The 21112-nt window shown below is 36.6% G+C and overlaps 1 protein-coding gene across 8 annotated transcripts in view; it reads left to right on the forward strand.

Annotated features, from left to right (window-relative positions):
• The window catches only part of HEATR5B (HEAT repeat containing 5B), a 102472-nt gene that overhangs the window by 16152 nt on the left and 65208 nt on the right, over positions 1-21112 (forward strand). For 7 of the 8 annotated variants that reach the window (XR_015137225.1, XM_086327425.1, XM_086327427.1 and 4 more), the window contains exons 6-18: positions 186-357; positions 1753-1910; positions 3173-3422; positions 7183-7338; positions 7801-8051; positions 10027-10138; positions 12005-12157; positions 13201-13300; positions 13655-13764; positions 14593-14756; positions 15478-15653; positions 18118-18223; positions 19756-19946. Coding sequence is in view for 7 of the 8 variants with exons in the window: in XM_086327425.1 (XP_086183551.1) it covers positions 186-357; positions 1753-1910; positions 3173-3422; positions 7183-7338; positions 7801-8051; positions 10027-10138; positions 12005-12157; positions 13201-13300; positions 13655-13764; positions 14593-14756; positions 15478-15653; positions 18118-18223; positions 19756-19946 (2099 nt within the window). In the remaining variant the exon portion in view is untranslated. Of the gene's footprint in view, positions 1-185; positions 358-1752; positions 1911-3172; positions 3423-7182; positions 7339-7800; positions 8052-10026; positions 10139-12004; positions 12158-13200; positions 13301-13654; positions 13765-14592; positions 14757-15477; positions 15654-18117; positions 18224-19755; positions 19947-21112 lie in introns of those variants that run through there. The other variant, XM_086327432.1, reaches the window with a different exon arrangement.

Genomic DNA, 21112 nt, shown 5'->3' on the forward strand with positions numbered 1-21112 from the left:
CTCTTAAGGATTAGCATTCTTCATTGCCTGATGTCCAGTGTCTTCAGAACTGTTGTTTCATGTATTTTGTCCATGTTTTGTTGTTGTTGTTATTTCAGAAGAGAGAATAATTCTGGTTTTTCTTACCTTTGTCTCTGGAAGTGGAAGTTCTAATACATTTATTTATTTATTTTTTTAAATTCCAGTGTCTTCTAGAACTACAGAATGAAGCTGTGTTCATGTGGACTGCTGAACTGGAAAATATAGCCACTCTCTGCTTCAAGGCTTTGGAAAACTCTAACTATGGGGTACGAGTGGCAGTGTCTAAGCTCTTAGGAACAGTCATGGCTACAGCACTGATGCCAAAACAAGCAACAGGTATTATTTTCCAGCCCCCAATCTAGACTGTAACAGGTATTTGAAGATATATGGAATGCTTCCTTCTAGATGACGTACTACTTCTAGGCAAGTCAATTTAAAGAGTTTAAATTGTTAAACATGCTTGTCTGCATTTTCATAAAATAGAAGTTCCCACATGGCTTTTTCCTTGATACGGTCAGGACGTTTTTTATGATAATACTGAACAAGATTACATGTAGCAAGTATGTTGAACATTTAAGCAAATAAGATTTAGGAATGGTTTTGTATCTGTCCAAATGTACAGGGACTAGAATCTGGGCAGAGTAGATCTCCATTCATAGCAAAGTATTATTTTTCTTTTCTTGACCATTATTATAAGCAGAATCGGAGGCAGTGTTGATTTCCCCCCCTGTGCCTCATCGTTCCATGGAGATGCTTCAGGGACAACTCTGAGTAGATGTGGAGTGAACCCTGCTCTGCTGTTGTCCCCACGCCTCCTCCATCTCTGTATTGTAGAAAAAGATTCAGATTACAGGTTCAAGTCCTAGCTCTTACGTTTATTTGCTGTGAAACCCTTTGAGCTTTGGTCTTTTAATCTTTAATGATAATTATTTCAATCTTTGAATTAGGTAACAGTGATAATGATGATAGGTAACATTCATTAAGTGCTAACTGTGTATAAGGCACTGAATTATAGCAGAGTTACTTTATTTAATCCTCTCAAAAGCCCTATTAATCCTAAGTATTGCTGTTATTCTCATTTTATAAACAAGGAAATTGAGGCTTAGAGAGATGGTGTCATTTGTGGTATAATGAGTGTTCTATTAAGTGAAATCAAAACCCAGGCATCAAATTCTAAAGTCTACGTACCTAATTATGAGCTTTATGCCTGTTCGGCAGAATTTTTGTGAGGATTGTATTTGCTACTCTATATGAAAGGACTTTATGAAGTAGGACAGCTCTTTACCAGGGGTGGCAAGTTGGTTGCAGTCCAGTGACATTTCAACCCATAGGTTAACTGTTGTACAGAAAGCATGGTCTTGACAAAGTTTCATTGTGTCCATCTCAATTGGGAGTGAGGGCTGTGATCAATTAGCATTACCTGCTATGGATGTTGTATTCCTCATATGAAGTTAGCATAATTGTTAGACTGTTTTGGCATAGTATTGAATTGTTTTTAATTTGTAGCACCTTCCTTTTTTTTTTTTTTTTTGGCATTTTTTGCTTAAAATTTTTTATTTTTACAAGTACTTTGTAAATTGTAAGATTATAAGAAAATAAATGACTCTGTCTCCTTTGTAGTAGTTTAAGTATCCTTAAAAATAATTGCTTGAGTTTTAAAGCTAGATTATTAGAAAACATTTAAATAGCAAAACATATTTGCTTTATAAATTTGCTTTTTTTTCCTGAAAGTAATGCGCCAGAATGTGAAGCGAGCAACCTTTGATGAAGTCTTAGAACTCATGGCCACAGGATTTCTGCGTGGAGGGTCAGGTTTCTTAAAGAGTGGTGGAGAAATGTTAAAAGTTGGAGGGTCTGTTAATCGTGAAGTGAGAGTTGGAGTTACCCAGGTTTGTGATATATATGTATAAAAGAATTCTTTTCATATCACTTGTGAAATTTCATCGAAGACTTGTACTAAGTAATAGCACATACAGAGATTTTTAATGCTATCTGTAATTTAATAATTAAAAAATGTCTTTCAAAGCATTTCTCTTACTAAATGAATGAATTATATTCAAATTGTAAATTACATGCTTATATGGAACATTAGATGCTTAATGATGTGTGAATAAACCTGCATCTGCTACATCTATCTGTAACAAAATTTTCCCAAATTTTACTTGGTAGAAAATCAGATGTAGAATAGGTTAGTTTTAATTGAAATTTTATTCAAGTAGCTTGAAGAATTTAGATTTTAATGTTTTCAACAACCCTTGTAGCTAAACATATTGGTTGGTTCTTTGGATTTATCATCATTGCTTAATCACCAATGTGCTTATGAAGTTAAACCTTATGTGAGATAATTTCAGAATAATAATTAATACCAAATAAGATATTGCAGTTAATAATATAATAATAATAGTTAACATCTAATACAAAGAGTTGGACACAACTGAGCACACACACATTAAAATGAAATGATTTTTTTGTGATCTTAGTCAAAATCATCCAATTATACCTTGTTCCAGAAACAAATGTAAAATAGCAGTAAATCATTTCAATCTAGTAGTCATAAGCAAATGTTTTACAGTTCTAGGTCAGCATTTATTTAGCATGTTGGGGCTTATTACTATATCATCTTCATCAGGGCTTCCCAGGTGGCTCGGTGGTAAAGAATCCACTTGTCAATGCAGGAGTTGCAAGAGACATGGGTTTGATCCCTGGGTCGGGAAGATCCCTTGAAGTAGGAAATGGCAACCCACTGCAGTATTCTTGCTGGGAAAATCCTATGGACAGAGGAGCCTGATGAGCTACAGTCCATGGGGTCGCAGAGAGTTGGCCACGACTGAGTGCACACATCAACACAAATACATCACCTCCATCACCGTCATCCCCAGGGTGATTTCACCTTTTCTTCCCACTCACACCACTCTCTTTATGTTCTTCTTGAAGCTATTATCCCAACAACTGTGTTTAGTTAAAGATACTTCAACCAGTAAATCCTATGCTACAAGTACTAAAAAGGTCTCAAGTTTTAAATTTTCTCAATTGTAATCTCAAAGATAAGTTATTTTGCATGCTGTCATCAGTTATTTACGTAGTTGTTTTATCTGTAATTTCAGTTCGTGTATATAAATTTACCTGAAGTTGTATCTTAATCTATTTACAGGCATATGTTGTTTTTGTAACAACATTGGGTGGCCAGTGGTTGGAGCGTAGTTTTGCTACATTCTTGTCTCATGTACTTGATCTGGTTTCCCATCCTCGGGCAACACAAACACATGTGGAGGCTGTGTATTCCAGACGATGTGTCTCCTTTATTTTAAGAGCTACCGTGGGCAGTTTGCTAGGTGAAAAAGCCCAGATTGCAGCTGCCAAAGAAATATGCCAGGCGATTGGAAAACAAATGAAAGCAGTAGGTAAGAATTGATGTCATGGTATGTGTTGTTGATTATTTAGTCATTTAGTTCTTTATTGCTATCCTTAATAAATACTGATAGATCTGATTAGTTCATATCTCTTTCTGGAATGTGTCTTTTTTTTTTTTCTTCTTTTTTTCCAACACGCCATGCAGCATGTGGAATTTTAATTTCCCAATCAGGGATTGAACCTGCACCCCATGCACTAGAAGTAAGGAGTCTTAGCCACTGGACTACCAAGGAAGTCCCTGACTGTGTTTTAATAGTCATTTTTATTGTACTCTTACTTGATATTAAAACAACATATAATTACAGTAAATTGGAGTTTTTTAATATTTGGGTAGTGTGTTTGTAAGATTAGGTTTTTTCTGTTTTATTTCTAGTACCTTTACTGATTTTATAGCTCTCCTGGTATGCAGTAGCATATTGAGGAATCTTTGAGGGATAACCTATTATGGTTTTTCTTCTTGGAGCCTGTTGTTTTATAAATACATGTTGTTTTCCTCATATTTCCTTCATATTAGGTTAATATGAAGACTTAAAAACAGTTACAGGTGATTTTTAACCCATTACAGAGTATACTGTGAAGCCTCAGTAATTCATAATTGAAACCCTCTTCTAGGCAATATCAATTTTATAACTTTTTCAGATTAACAAATAGTTATGGAGTATTTGAGATTGCAAAGCAGTAATTCAGGTTTTGAACAATAAGTAGGATAAAGTTACTGTCTTCTTGGTGCTTATAATACAGTTAGGAAACTAATGCAAGGTAAAGTATAAATTCTATGAGATAGTTTATTTTATCATTGTTGCGAATATACATTCAGTTCAGTTCAGTTCAGTCGCTCAGTTGTGTCTAACTCTTTGTGACCCCATGAATTGCAGCACACTAGGCCTCCCTGTCCATCACCAACACCTGGAGTTCATGCAAACTCATGTCCATCGAGTCAGTGATGCCATCCAGCCATCTCATCCTCTGATGTCCCCTTCTCCTCCTGCCCCCAATCCCTCCCAGCATCAGAGTCTTTTCCAGTGAGTCAACTCTTCGCATGAGGTGGCCAAAGTACTGGAGTTTCAGCTTTTGCATCATTCCTTCCAGAGAACACCCAGGACTGATTTCCTTTAGAATGGACTGGTTGGATCTCCTTGCAGTCCAAGGGACTCTCAAGAGTCTTCTCCAACACCACAGTTCCAAAGCATCAATTCTTCAGCGCTCAGCTTTCTTCAGAGTCCAACTCTCACATCCATACATGACCACTGGAAAAACCATAGCCTTGACTAGACGGACCTTTGTTGGCAAAGTAAGGTCTCTGCTTTTGAATATGCTATCTAGGTTGGTCATAACTTTCCTCCGAAGGAGTAAGCATCTTTTAATTTCATGGCTGCAATCACCATCTGCAGTGATTATACATTACAGAATATATACATTAATCAAGAAAATTATATTGCCTAACAGATATCTTTAGAAATAAGAATTTAATGACTGTATAATATCTAGGACTTTATATTTAGAGAATTAATTCTTGTAAAATTAATGAAAGTGAATTTTTTTGTTATAGTTAGTAGCTTACTAGGTAAATCATATTTTAAATGGACTAACTGAAAGTTAGGAATTAAAAGATGTTCAAATGAGGTATTGTTAGATATGTTAAAGTAGTAATCTGTCCTAGATTCACAACTTTGAAGATATTTGTTTGTTGATTCATTGAAGAAATGTTTGAGTGCCAAAAACACTGCCAAATGCTGGGAGTAAAATAGCAAGCCACACAGATAACACTTGTTTAGGGAACTTCTAATTTAGTAACCAAAAGAAAGAGTCCATGCGTTTCCAAGTCCAGAAGTATCTAAGGAGAAAAGAGATGTTTAATTTTAGTCCATAATGTATTAATCTGTTATTTCCTATTATTCTATATTTTATAGCCTGTTAATTCATAATGAAAGTAAATAAGATAAGAAAGTTTGTTACTGTCATTTTAGAGTCTTAAGGTCATAGATTGATTAGTCACTTGATTTTTAAAATGGTAAAAAAATTAAACACAGTGCTATGTATCTGGAATTTATGGGCCAGGATATAGTCTTAATCAGTAATTTGACAAGGAGTTTTTAGTTGTTTCATGATTAAATACATATCAATTGTATTGGAAGCTAAAAGATGAGGGAAAGGCTCAAAAACATTAATGGAAACTTTGAGGAACATCCCAGTAAGAAATTCTAAAGTCACCCTCTTTATAGATACTCTTTCTCGTCTGTAATTTGACAATGATGCTACCAACACATTGCAGCTCTTAAAATAGCGGTGATAATGATAAAGTAACAATAATAGCTCCTAATGTTTACTGAATGTGTACTAGGGGCATCATTGATTTTTTTATCATTGTAATTTTGATTTGTGTTTTCCTAATTATTAGAGATCTTAGTTTTCTGAATGTTGAGCTTTAAGCCAGCTTTTTCACTCTCCTCTCACTTTCATCAAGAGGCTTTTTAGTTCCTCTTCACTTTCTGCCATAAGGGTGGTGTCATCTGGATATGTGAGGTTATTGATATTTCTCCCGGCAATCTTGATTCCAGCTTGTGCTTCTTCCAGCCCGTATATTTAACTTTTATGATGTACTCTGCGTATAAGTTAAATAAGCAGGGTGACAGTATACAGCCTTGACGTACTCATTTTCCTATTTGGAACCAGTCTGTTGTTCCATGTCCAGTTCTAACTGTTGCTTCCTGACCTGCATACAAATTTCTCAAGAGGCAGGTCAGGTGGTCTGGTATTCCCATCTCTTTCAGAATTTTCCACAGTTTATTGTGATCCACACAAGGGCTTTGGCATAGTCAATGAAGCAGAAATAGATGTTTTTCTGGAACTCTCTTGCTTTTTCCATGATCCAGCGGATGTTGGCAATTTGATCTCTGGTTCCTCTGCCTTTTCTAAATCCAGCGTGAACATCTGGAAGTTCACGGTTCACGTTTTGCTGAAGATCATGGCATCTGGTCCCATCACTTCATGGGAAATAGATGGGGAAACAGTGTCAGACTTTATTTTTTTGGGCTCCAAAATCACTGCAGATGGTGATTGTAGCCATGAAATTAAAAGACGCTTACTCCTTGGAAGGAAAGTTATGACCAACCTAGATAGCATATTCAAAAGCAGAGACATTACTTTGCCAACAAAGGTCCGTCTAGTCAAGGCTATGGTTTTTCCAGTAGTCATGTATGGATGTGAGAGTTGGACTGTGAAGAAAGCTGAGCACCGAAGAATTGATGCTTTTGAACTGTGGTGTTGGAGAAGACTCTTGAGAGTCCCTTGGACTGCAAGAAGATCCAACCAGTCCATCCTAAAGGAAATCAGTCCTGGGTGTTCTTTGGAAGGAATGATGCAAAAGCTGAAACTCCAGTACTTTGGCCACCTCATGTGAAGAGTTGACTCACTGGAAAAGACTCTGATGCTGGGAGGGATTGGGGGCAGGAGGAGAAGGGGATGGCAGAGGATGAGATGGTTGGATGGTATCACCAACTTGATGGACATGAGTTTGAGTGAACTCCGGGAGTTGGTGATGGATAGGGAGGCCTGTCATGCTGCGATTCATGGGGTTGCAAAGAGTTGGACACTACTGAGCAACTGAACTGAACTGAATTATTAGGGATACAAATACAGTGCTTAACAGGCATTCAGCTTGTATAATTTAAAAACATAAACTTGTTTAGATCAAAAAATTATATCATGGTTTAATTCACCTACATTCCGTACCTGATTTTGTGCTTCCAGAAGCGGTAGTGAATGACACTAGTGGGGAGAACAAGTCTGGAGCAGCAGACATTGCGGCAAGCCAGCATGTGATGGTCTGTGCCCTGCAGGAGCTCGGGAGCCTGGTGCAGAGCCTGAATGCCACCGCGTCCCCTCTTATTCAGGAAGCATCTATAGGTGTGCTGTTCACTTATAGGCTGGAATATTTTTTTCAATATTTTTAAAAGTCATAGGAGTGATTGATACACTCCCAATTGGTTGCTTAACATGGTAATTAGCAGTTTAAATCATCCATTAAAAGTTGGGTTTTATTTAGGATTCCCTGTGATAATGAATCTTGAATTAAATACTAAAATAATGCTTTGAGAGACAAACAGTCATGGTAGTTTTGTTTCTAAACTTTATTGAATAATCAGCATTTTATAATTCATTGGATATAATTGTACTATGTTCTTTGTAGAAAACTTTCCTTTAAAGTACTTACCTGTTTATGAGTTGAGATGTGTGTGTTTTTTGGCAGCAGTTCTCAACGTATCTGTGTAAAATTGTAACACAATATTAATGGTGGTGTTATACATAGTCTTTTAACTCATTAAATTGTGTGACTTCATTAAAGAGTAATTTTGAGTATTTTTTTAGGCCTTTTGGAGACTGTGACCTCAGTGCTTCTCCATCCAAGCATGGCAGCTCGTTTGGCTGCTGCCTGGTGTTTGCGCTGTGTGGCTGTGGCGTTACCTTTCCAGCTGACGCCATTTCTAGACAGATGTGCAGAACGGCTCAACAGCTTAAAAACCTCGCCAGAAGCTGTTAGTGGATACAGTTTTGCAATGGCTGCTTTGTTAGGTGGAGTTCATCAGTGTCCTTTGGGCATTCCTCATGCCAAGGGAAAGGTATGACAAAGATCCTAGAATACTAAGTGCTAACCCATGGGCTTTATTTAGTCTTCATTGGAATACCTCTGTGTTTGATGTTGAACTGGATGATCAAACAAAAACAGTTTTACTGTGATAATGAGTGACATAGTATTCTGCTTATATGGAGTTATGCCATGCTGTACTGTCCTTAGTCGCTCAGTCGTGTCCGACTCTTTGTGACCCCGTGGACTGTAGCCCGCCAGGCTCCTCTGTCCATGGGGATTCTCCAGGCAAGAATACTGGAGTGGATTGCCATACCCTCCTCCAGAGGATCTTCCCAACCCAGGGATTGAGCCCAGGTCTCCCACATTGCAGGCAGATTCTTTATCATCTGAGCCACCCGGGAAGTCAGTGAATACTGGAGTGGGTAGCCTATCACTTCTCCAGGGGATCTTCCCGACCACGAATTGAACCAGGGCCTCCTGCATTGCAGGTGGATTCTTTACCAGTTGAGCTACCAGGGAAGCCCATATGGAGTTGACAGACCCTAATTAAAATTTGATACTTACTTCTGTTACAGGAATAATAGGTTTTGTCTGGGTGTAATATCATTTTATGATTTATTTTAGATATTTAAAAAACCTTATACTGATTCTTTAGAAATCAGAGCTTTTCTTTGGAGTTTTAGAAATATAATTCACGCTGCTATATTCAAAATGTCAAGAGAATGTGCTGTTGCCATAGTTAGCATTTTGGTAATACTTAGTAAAATTGAATAGCTGTTGTGAATCACTTACCTTTTTTTCACCTTTCTTTCTGCTATACTGTATACTATTATGAAGATTTTCTTGTTAGGAATATAAGTGTTTATATAAGTATTATTTGCAATTTTATATTGGGCTAAATTTTTAATTTTTTTTTTCTCTGGGTTACTCGGCCCATGTCCATTCATTTTTGTGACTTGGATAGCTACTACTCAAACCTGGGCTTCCATCTCCCTTTGCCAAATGCTTGTCTCCTACTGATTTTCCTTCTTTGGAGTCTTTTTCTCCCATCTCTTCCATATTTTATATTTCATATTTTTTATGTGCTCAAAGACCCTTAGAGACTATGCAGGATAAGAGAATAAAATATAATCACCTCTGTCTGCTAAACTTGTACCTTCATAATTTGCCTTAATTCTTTCCTTTCATTCTAGTTTCTTATTGCACTCGTCAGACTAGCCACATTGCTTTCTTTCCAAGCTTTTCTTCAGCCTCCTTGTCTTTGCTTATGCTAACATCTTACATTAGAATTTCATCCCTCCTCTTGTTCACCTGCACCAGACTTAGCTGCTTTTTTTAGAAGCCCAATTCAAGTTTCATCTCTTCCATGAAATACCTTCAGAGCTACTCAGTCTGTGGTAGCCTTTCTCTTTGCTGACCACTGCATCTGTCCTATTATTCTGTCGTTTGATTGTATGCTGTTTGTTACTTCCCTTTTCTCCTGTGTCTTTTCTAAGACTGTAAGCACCTTAAGATTAGCTTAATGACAAACTTATAATAAGAGTTCCACAAATCTTGAAGTGTAGGTTTACAGTGTCACTACTTATAGCATTTATTAAGTGACTACATGGATCAGCACCACTCTGGGTGCTTTCCTGTATTAACTTATTTAATCCGCACGTGAGTGACGTTGGTTCTCCTATTATTCCTATTTTAGCAATGAGGCATAGAGATGAAGTTATTCTAGGTCAAAAAGCTAGGAAATGACAAAGCTGGGATATGAACTCGGGCATCTTGGCTCTGGAAGTCATATTCTTAACCACTGTGCTGTTGTGGGTCTTCTCTGAGTCAGCAGTGCAATTGGGATTGATTAGGTACTGATGTTGCCTCTTTAAAAGCATGTTAATAGCAACAACAACAAAAAAAGGACAAATTCTTTTTTAATAAAAGCATACTAGCTATGTATTTTCTTTTTTGATCTTGTTAACTTGTTTAAATTAAAATCCAGTTCTAAACCTCTTTTGCAGATGGTTGTTAGTATTGCTGAAGATCTCTTACGAACTGCTGCCCAAAATAGCAGGCTGTCTTTACAGCGCACCCAAGCTGGATGGCTCTTACTTGGAGCACTCATGACTTTAGGTACAGCTATAACTGAGTAGGATTTTGTCTTATTCTGTAACTGTCAGTAGACTGTAAAGAAAGTTTAAAAGTATTCAACTTCACATCCTAGACTTTGAATGAGGCTATAAAAGGATAATGATGTTTTTCTCATCATTTGCTATGAGATTTTTCGGTAATTTCTGTTTATGTACACTTAGCGACTGAACTGAACTGAATGAGAAAGCGGAAGTCACTCTGTTGTGTCTGACTCTTTGCAACCCCATATACAGTCGTATATTCCATGGAATTCCCTAGGACATAATACTGGAGCTGGGGTGGGTATCCTTTCTCTTCTCCAGGGGATCTTCCCAACCCAGGGATCGAACCCAGGTCTCACACATTGCAGATGGATTCTTTACCAACTGAGCCACTTTCACCTTTACTATCAGAATAGCCATGGTCTAACTGATTAGCCTATTAAAAGAAACGAGATATTCCGTGCCCAAAGTGAAGGCTAGTGACGTGATTTTAGTAGGATGATAAAGTCACACAGTAAACAATATCTCTTGTTGGCGTTACATCCTTGGGATATTCTTTTGCACTTCACTGTCCTAATTGTTCAGAGAAGGCGATGGCACCCCACTCTAGAACTCTTGCCTGGAAAATCCCATGGATGGAGGAGCCTGGTGGGCTGCAGTCCATGGGGTCGCTAAGAGTCGGGCACGACTGAGCGGCTTCACTTTCACTTTTCACTTTCCTGCACTGGAGAAGGAAATGGCAACCCACTCCAGTGTTCTTGCCTGGAGAATCCCAGGGACGGGGAGCCTGGTAGGCTGCCGTCTATGGGGTCGCACAGAGTCGGACACGACTGAAGCGACTTAGCAGCAGCAGCAGCAGCAGTCCTAATTGTTATGACAAATCTAAGATGCAGATGAAGTTTAGCATTATACATAGAACAGAAGTACCTGTTATCATTGTGATAATATATGGTATCAATATGTTATCATTGTAATAAGGTGTGTCCACGTTTTACTTCATATTTTCGACTTATACTATAAAAAGTATGTGTGTGTACTAACTACAAAGTTGCTAACTGCTTGATTCATCTACCTTTTGAGAATTGAACCTTGATCTGGTTTTCTAAAGAAGATAATAAGTGGTAACTTTTTTCCAGAACATTATGTTAAGTATGTTATGTGGTATATTAAATGAATTCCTTAGCAGTATAAATATAGGTTCCTACTTTTAAATATACTACTCCATGAAAATTAACCATATACATTGCCCTTAAAATGGAGTAGTAAATGTTTATATGTATGTGTTTAGGAACGGGTGTGTATGTTTATATACATATGTGTTTATAGAAAAGATATCATGAAATATGTCCCTGCTGCTGCTGCTGCTAAGTCGCTTCAGTCATGTCCAACTCTGTGCGACCCCATAGACAGCAGCCCACCAGGCTCCTCTGTCCATGGGATTCTCCAGGCAAGAACACTGGAGTGGGTTGCTATTTCCGCCTCCAGTGCATGAAAGTGAAAAGTGAAAGTGAAGTCGCTCAGTCGTGTCCGACTCCTAGCGACCCCCTGGACTGCAGCCCCAGATAACTTTATTGTTGATAGAATGTAATCTGTCATTCTAAATATATTTGAGTAATTTCTTTTAGATGACATTTTGTGGATTTATTTTATGTTGGATGCTATAAATATTGTTAGTTTCTAGATGAATTTTACTGTGCTTCAATAGGTATATATTTCACTTACAGAATAAAAAACATTTTGAAAATGTTAGAGATTAAGATAGAGATAAGAATTATTGTTAAAGCTTATTTGAGGCTCTTTTCTATGATTTTTTTTTTTTTGTAGTGTTATACATAGTATGGTTTTGTATTCCCATTTTCTTGTTTAGGACCGTCTGTTGTTCGTTACCATCTACCCAAGATGTTGTTATTGTGGCGAAACGTTTTCCCTCGTTCTTTAAAGGAATTGGAGGCTGAGAAGGCCCGAGGCGATTCTTTTACCTGGCAGGTAACATTGGAAGGTCGTGCTGGAGCTTTATGTGGTAAGAACTGAAGGGATTGCACTTGCACACTATTATTTTCTTACTAAAATATTTGTGAAGTGAAGGTAAATCATTGCTTCAGTTTTTTATTTTGATACATAATGATGAGTTTGTAGACTTTTACATTTAGGAAAAAAAACTTTGTAAATAATCTATACCAGTTTACTAATTTTGTAATAAAAATGAAGGTAAGTCTTTGAAAAGGAGGTTAGAGTTTGTGATCAAACAGGAGCTAGAATCCAGGCCTCTTAATTGCCAGTTCCTGCAGTCTTCCACCTGAAGAAGCACTGAGTCATCATGTAAAAAAACCCAGTGCTTATTTAAAGGAAAAAGAAACTCAGGATTACCAAGTTTACTGAGTTTACAGTTAGTCTTTTCATACAAATAGCTGTTTTCTCCTATCAGATCTGCAAAAGTTGATACATTTTTTAGATATCAGCATTTTCAAGAAGTGTGAAATAAAGTTGTTTTTGTTTGGGAGTCAGCAACTTATAGGAAAGGCTCAAGTTTTGTTTTATTTGGGAACTAAAATTACATTGAGTGACTATCCTTTTATGTTTTCTTACTTTATTTGAAGATGAAAAGTACTTCTTTTTCCAAACTGTGGGAGATGGATATGCACTTAACCATAAACACGGGGGCAGAGTGTCAGTTTTGTTCCCATATATCTGAGAGATGGTAGCTCTACTACTAAGCCAACAAAGATACTTCTGCTCACTGGGGCATTATGTCCACTCCTGGTTCTCTTCTGAAACAGCTTTCTTTTTCAGTCATCTGAATTCACATGGAGTCATAGACCTCTGAATTCTTGCTCATGGAAATCTTAAGAGACATCTTCCCTTCCTCTGTTTCTGTTGTCCACTCTTAGCCTTTTCTAATGAGTTTTCTCTGTCGTTGCAGTTGGTTCTTCTTTTGGTTTGACCTTGTTTTAGAACCTGATGTTTTGTAATAATTAAAAATTTTAGGAGCCTTTATATAACTTTATAAATTGTTCATCTTCACAAAAGCTGTTTCAAATCAGTCTTTTTAAAATTTTTATCTAGCAATGAGGAGTTTTGTTGCACATTGCCCTGAACTCCTAACTGAAGATGTGATTAGAAAATTGATGACCCCTATTGAATGTGCCATGACTATGATGTCACAGTAAGTAGGCAATTAGAACACATTAACATCCAATTTTGTATATTTAAAAATTGCCATGTTTTGTAATTCCCTGTACTGTCATATAGAAAATGTACTAAACTTTATGTAAAGTGATTTTAAAAATTATAGTAGTATAGATTGAAATAGAATTGTGTTTTATAGTGTTTCTGTTACTAACATTAAAAGTCACAAAATAAACTAAAACAAAAACATACTACTTACCAGTGTACTTTGACAGTACATTGATATTGTCTGAATGTCATCTGGATATCACTTTGATTTGACTGGGAAAGAATGTTTGTAAATACTGCTTATTCTAATAAGCTGATACAAATTATACTTTTGACATTTTAGCATTCCCTCTGTAATTAAAGCCCATGGAGCTCATCTGAAAGCTAGTGCTGCCATGGTCCGTTTAAGGCTTTATGATATCTTGGCATTGTTACCTCCAAAAACTTATGAAGGTAAGTAAAATTTGTGGATGTTTAATAAAAATTCTTCATTATGCCTTTCCAGCTCTTCACAATATCGTAGAGTTCTGACCCTGGCTACCTCGCTGCCTCACTGTGCAAAGGAAGGCCACCATTTTTCTTTTCATCATACAGAGTAGCTAACACTTGTTGAGCACTGCTGTGTTCCAGGTCCCAGCCTAAGCCCTTTATAAGTATTGGTGTCTTTGACTCTAACCACAGACCTTATGAGGCTAAAATATAGCTTTGTTTAAAGGTGAAGAATCTTGGGTACTTAGAGGTTGTGTAGCTTGCACGGGTCTGGGAGGTGGTAGCAGAGCTTGGATTCAAACCCAGCTGGTTCATATTCAGAGTCTGTGCTTTTGATGACTATCTTAACTATTATGATATAGCCAATAATTTAGGAATCTGAAGGGAGAATATTAATGTACTGTTGCAGAAGTTAAATGTCATATAAAATGTTAATATCCCGGTGCAACCATGCCTGAGAATTTTTATATGCTCTGGTTCAGTGTTTGTACATCATTGAGTAATTAATAGTAAATAATAATCATATTTAACATATTTAAAATAAAGAACTTTTCCTGAATTTGAGTTGTTTATTTAAATAATTTGGACTAAAAGGCACAATACAATAATGAAGAAGTGCCATTATTGTGTATTAAAACTAGCAATGAAACATTTAATACTGATTTGTAAAAAAAGGAAATGGGGATTTAATTATTTTACTTCTGTTGAACATACTGCTGCTCTTTGTAGGTAATGATTGTCATCTTCTTAAAAAGTATTATTTTTCATCTGATCTGAAGTTCTGTTTTTTAGGCTCTTTCAATGCACTTCTTAGAGAACTGGTGGCAGAATTCACTTTGACTGACAACTCAGCCAACACAACTACTTCCCTCCTCAGATCCCTCTGCCACTATGATGATAGTGTTCTACTTGGGTCCTGGCTTCAGGAAACTGATCATAAATCAATTGAAGACCAGGTAGTAAACTATACATTGAAATGATTACTAGCTTGATTGATAAACAATGGTACTAGTATACATTGTCATTTAAAAAGAAAATATTGTAGACTAAGGTTTACTTTTCATTTGTCTTTCTTAAGACATTTAAAAATATCTTCTTAGTGGTGGATAAATAAGGAGAAAAGGTAAGCAGCAATAGTTAGAATTGGGTGAGTTGTCTTTATTTGATAGTCTGTGTATTTAGGTATCCTGTGGCTGCTTTTGCAAAGATCGGTTTTGAGTAGCTTTTTGGTTGTTGGTGTTCTGTTTCAGTTTAGTTTATTTTGTGACAGATTAGAGAGGAATAAAATTTAGTAGACTGAAGATTTAGAACCTTTTTTGCCCACTGAATACATTATTTCATATGTACTTTTTAAAAAGTTTCTAAAGGTCACTTTAAAAAACTTTTTTTGTGAGTTTAAGTTATTCCTGATGTTATTTTGCTTACACATTTTAAGGTGGGTACTATAAAAATGTTTTAGAATGAACAAGATTTTTAAAAAAATGATATCAACTGTTGTGACTTTTTTAGATAGCCAAATTACATCTTTCTCTGTTTAAACATTTCCATAGTTAATCATTCTGTTGTTTTATTATTACCTTTTCTCTCTCCTCCTCTGTTTTACTCTTCATGCCCAGTACTTGGTAAGTGAATTTCCTACAGTAGATTTTGAATGATTTTTATGTCCTCTTTTTGCAGCTCCAGCCAAACAGTGCATCTGGGAGTGGGGCTTTGGAGCATGACCCATCCTCCATTTACTTACGAATACCTGCTGGAGAAGCTGTGCCTGGGCCTCTTCCCCTTGGAGTTTCGGTCATTGACGCTTCCGTGGCTCTTTTTGGTGTAGTGTTTCCTCATGTTTCTTTTAAACACCGGTTAGTATAAAGTCATAGTTAAATATAAATTATTTTTAAGTAGTAGATTTTCCCAGCCAATGAGTTTCCTTCTATTTCTCATTCATTAAGTCTTTTTACTATGAAAAGATGTGGAATTTAGTCATTCTTTTATTGCATCAATTGAGATGATTTGGGGGTTTTTTCCTTCATTCTATTAAGGTGATATATCACATTGATTAATTTTTGTCTGTTGAGCCATTCTCAAATTCCAGGAATAAATCCCACTTGGTCATAGTATATACACCTTTTAATGTTCTGCTATAGTTTGCTTATATTTTGTTCAAGATTTCTATGTCAGTATTTGTATTTGTAATTTTCTTGTAGTGTCTGCCTGTCTTTGGTATCAATGTAAAAGTTTTCAAAATATATTCTGGATGCAAAAAAAAAAAAAGTTCAAACAATAGTCTCACAAACATAATAATATAAATTGCATGCAGACTGCACATAATTTGAAACTGTTTTTCAGGTTTGAGCCCATGTTCTGGCATCTAATAACTATTGTATTGTGGACCAGGTCTTATACAACAAAATTTTCATTGTAGTAATTTGTTTGCCAGTTTATAAGGCATAGTATGTTTGCCTGTATCTTTAATTAGGGACAGCAGTTTTCTAAGTTTTTTGATTTTGTTATTGAGATAGTAAATGAATGAGAAGTCTACTCCCTAATGTAATGTTTTTCAGATGTTAAAATCTGGAATTTGGAACACTAAAGGAATTGATTCTTTTCTTAATGGGAGGATTTTAGTTTGCTATGCTTTATGTCCACAGACACTGTACTTAACTTTTAGGGGTTTTATACTTAAAAGTTTCTTTTTACTGATTTTCCCAGAAGAAGGACTAAAAATGAATTAATGTAAAATCTTCACAGATAGTTCAGGTTTTAAAAACTATGCCTCAAGAACATTGTTGTATTTGTATAGAAAAGATAGCATGTCTTTACATATGTAGGTTACTTGATTAGTTTTTAACTTGAGGGGAGAATTTTAAATATGGAATTTTACTTTATCCAGATATCTTCAAGAGCATTTGGTTGCCACGTGAATGTTAAAGACTTAAAAGTGAAAGAATCTTATGAAGCATCTATTTTAATGTTCTTGTTTTAAAACTAGAGAAATCTAGGTCTGAGAGCTTGTGATTTGCCAAAAATTATACAGCTAGTTGTGAAAGCTGTAACTAGAATCCAGGATTATCTTAACTTTATTAAATCACTTTTGTGAAACAAGATGAAGTAAAAATAGATAATTCTATCAAAAATATAATATATAACATAAATATCCAGGGATGGAGGAATCAGTGAATACATTATGGAAAGTTGATAGGCTGAAGTATGTTTTACAGAGACAATGTTTTGATATCAGCAAATGCTCATTATATAATGTTAAATGAAGAATGTAAAAGGCAAGAAGTGTTGCAATTTTGATTTTAATATATGTAAAAATGTTCAGTGGTTATTTCTAGGTAGTAACTTTTTCTTGATATTTTTCAAATTAAAAGAAATAAATACTTTATAGAAGGGGAAACCTTTTTTTTTAAGTTGCAGGTTTGAGATCAGTTATAGGCACACGATGTTTGATGGCTGTGTTGGAGCACATGTACATCTTCTTAGGTGTGTGCCTGATAGCAATGTGGACAGTGCCCTGCTTCCTCACCAGAGATGTGGGTCAGTGTCAGAGAGGTGTGCGCATGTCAGCCCGAACAGGTGTCCTCTAAGAACATCTGACTGGGTTACCTCCTGGAGGAAAGATGGTTTCTTCCTATTGGGTTTTTGAGGAATGCTTTGACGTGAGACCTGTGGCCTTTTATAATTGAGCTTAAACCCTTCCAGTGAAATTCCCCTAGATTCCTTTGCCCCACTCCATTTCTTTTTAGGAGAATCTGGTGTGACCTCATTCTCTTTAATCAGAATAGTCTCAAATGGCTGTGATTTGGGGAAGAGGGGTAACTGTCTCATTTTTAAAAAATGAAAGAATGAAACAACCAATTCACCTCTGATTTTTCACATTTAACAAAAGTGACCAAGCTAAATCTTAAAAAAAAACAACAATTCCCAATTAGCTTCCAAAAACAGGGCATGAAGTACTATTTTCTTCTGTGTGTGAACATTTTTAAATTTCCAACCTAAAAATCTTCCACAGAGATGCACAGCTAATGATGGTTATTCTGTTCAAGAAACCTTGAGCATCTACTTTGTTGCACACTGAAGATGACTCAGATTATGACCTTATTTTGCTGATTGAAACGTAATATCAATCTCTTGTGTTGTGCCAGTTAGTTGTTTCATGTTTGTCTATTAATTCAAAGAAGGGGGGAACTGTAGACCAGGGGATGAAAATAGAGAAGAGATAGAATGGGGCATTATTTGTTAAACAGTGTGTCTTATCTCTGTTTTTTGAGCCATATTTGAATAAAAAGTATTGCTAATGTAATCTTGATTCTATTATAGATTACAGATGTTGGATCACTTTGCTGAATGTGTTAAACAAGCCAAAGGTGTTCGCCAGCAGGCGGTGCAGCTTAATATCTTTACAGCTGTACTTAGTGCACTAAAGGTATTTACTTTTAAAACATAGTAAATGTTCTAAACTGAGATTTTAACTCATACCTTTAATATAGTAATTCAGGCATACCAAGACTATTATATAATCTATAATATTAAGTTGTTAATCTATAATATGGTAATATTAAGATATTACTGTTTTAAAATAAAAGGGCAACAGGTAAAGAGTTTAAATGGGCATGAATTAAATCATATTTTGTAAACTTCAGGGAAAGGGATGTAGGCATTAGTTATGCAAAAAAGATTTGTGCCATTTATATAATCATTAGTATACATCCTTTTTAGAGACTGTCAGCTACCAACCTCTGAGTTTTTTTAAAAAGGAGTGGGGTGGTCATGGTTCCCCTCAGTGGCTGGAAGGCTAGCAAACAACTATAATGTTTCTGTACAGTATACTTTTACTCATAGGTGTGCTCACTAAAGGCTCTGCTGCAGTTAACACTTTGCCTAGGCAGCACGACTTAAAAGATTTTTGGCCTCAAGTAAATAAATAAATTTACGGAGAAGGCAATGGCACCCCACTCCAGTACTCTTGCCTGGAAAATCCCATGGATGGAGGAGCCTGGTAGGCTGCAATCCGTGGGGTCGCTAAGAGTCAGACACGACTAAGCGACTTCGCTTTCACTTTTCACTTTCATGCATTGGAGAAGGAAATGGCAACCCACTCCAGTGTTCTTACCTGGAGAATCCCAGGGACGGGGGAGCCTGGTGGCTGCTGTCTACGGGGTCACACAGAGTCGGATACGACTGAAGTGACTTAGCATAGCATAGCATAGCAAATAAATAAATTTAAGTTCCAGGACAGTAAGTATAACTAGAACCAGAGACATTAACCTTTAGTATGATGAAGAAACTTTGTCAGCATTCATGTTTTGTCACTTAGTCATGTCTGACTCTTTGCAACCCCTGTGGACTATAGCCTACCAGGCTCCTCTGTCCATGGGATTCTCCAGGCATGAATAATGGAGTGGGTTGTCATGCCCTCCTCCAGGGGATCTTCCCGACCCAGGGATCGAACCTGGGTCTCCAGCATTACAGGCAGATTCTTTACCATCTGAGCAACCGATGTTCATTTACTGATTATTCTTAACCTCATTTTGTCTTTAAGTATCTACTGGATATACTCTTTGTGACATAATTATCGTCTCTGGCATTTTTATAATAAAGTATCAGGGTTTCATGTTCATCAGGCCTTTTTCCTTCCTTAAAGTTTAATGATAAATTTCAGTCAGTTAATAACAGTTGTTTTAATAATACAGTGTCCTTTATACATAAAAACAACTTTTAAGTATGTTTCCTTGGTAGAGACACTCCTAGGGATTGTTGGTTTTAGGGCTGATTCAGCTGCAACTATGTTACGTATCATGTTCTGAAATCATGTTTAGGAAAGTGATTGCTGTCAATTTAAAAGGTGTTAATTCTAAGCATAGTATATGCATGGGAAAGCTGGCTGAAGAGAGTAATGTGTGAAGATGTTAATTTACAAATATTGCAGTCCTTTTTTTTTTTTTTTAATAACCATAGGGCCTCGCTGAAAACAAAAGTACTTTAGGACCAGAGGAAGTTCGTAAATCTGCTCTGACACTGGTTATGGGGGCCCTGGACAATCCAAACCCCATCTTACGATGTGCAGCAGGGGAAGCTCTTGGAAGAATGGCTCAGGTGGTCGGAGAAGCAACTTTTATTGCTAGAATGGCCCAATATAGCTTTGACAAGTGAGTCTCCCTATCACCAAGTAATTTTCTCTCATAGTCAATGATGTCATTTAGATAATCCATAATTATTATTAACCGGACCATGTATTTTCTACACGGTACATGCTTTCAATGTGGTGTGGGTTTCTTTTTCAGCTCTTGAATGTTATATAATGGAATCAAGAGGGTTGTTAGTAAACGTTTCTCTAAATTATATGTACTTTGCTCTCAAAGAGGTGCTTTGAAGTTCTTTTCTCTCATTTCTGCTCCCCCCACCCCACCATTGCCATTATTCTTTCTGTTAATATTTCACTTTTTGGACAAGCCATTCTTTTTCTAACTATTACTAAGTTTATCGTTCAGTTTAGTTCAGTTGCTCAGTCGTGTCCGACTCTTTGTGACCCCATGAATCGCAGCACACCAGGCCTCCCTGTCCATCACCAACTCCTGGAGTTCACTCAAACTCATGTCCATCAAGTCGGTGATGCCATCCAGCCTTCTCATCCTCTGTCGTCCCCTTCTCCTCCTGCCCCCAATCCCCCCCAGCATCAGAGTCTTTTCCAATGAGTCAACTCTTCGCATGAGGTGGCCAAAGTACTGGGGTTTCAGCTTCAGCATCATTCCCTCCAAAGAAATCCCAGGGCTAATCTCCCTCAGAATGGACTGGTTGGATCTCCTTGCAGTCCAAGGGACTCTGAAGAGTCTTCTCCAACACCACAGTTCAAAAGCATCAATTCTTCAGTGCTCAGTTTTCTTTGTAGTCCAACTCTGACATCCATAATGACCACTGGAAAAACCATAGCCTTGACTAGATGGACCTTTGTTGGCAAAATAATGTCTCTACTTTTTAATATGCTATCTAGGTTGGTAAGTTTATCATTACTTAAATTATTTCTGAAACGGGATATATTTAGCATTAGCTTTAAAGAATTTTGTGGCATTTAAAAGAGTGACCTCAGAGATCCAAATAAATGTGATTAAGATGATAAATACAGTTTATTAGTGACTGTTTGTTGTTAATCAAGTACTTAAGTAGAGTAGTTGAAAATCAAGAGTGGTTAGGAATTAACATTTGATTAATATAAACTAATCATTCTTAAGTATGGTATATCTTGAGTATTAATTATACTAAACTACATTGTGATTATCAACAAGAGAGAGGTTGGGAGAAGCAGTGGTTGTGAAGT

The sequence above is a fragment of the Bos grunniens genome, chromosome 11 (genome assembly GCF_055505025.1).
Source record: "Bos grunniens cultivar Pamir isolate PY7600 chromosome 11, Bosgru_T2T1.0, whole genome shotgun sequence".
NCBI lineage: Eukaryota > Metazoa > Chordata > Mammalia > Artiodactyla > Bovidae > Bos > Bos grunniens.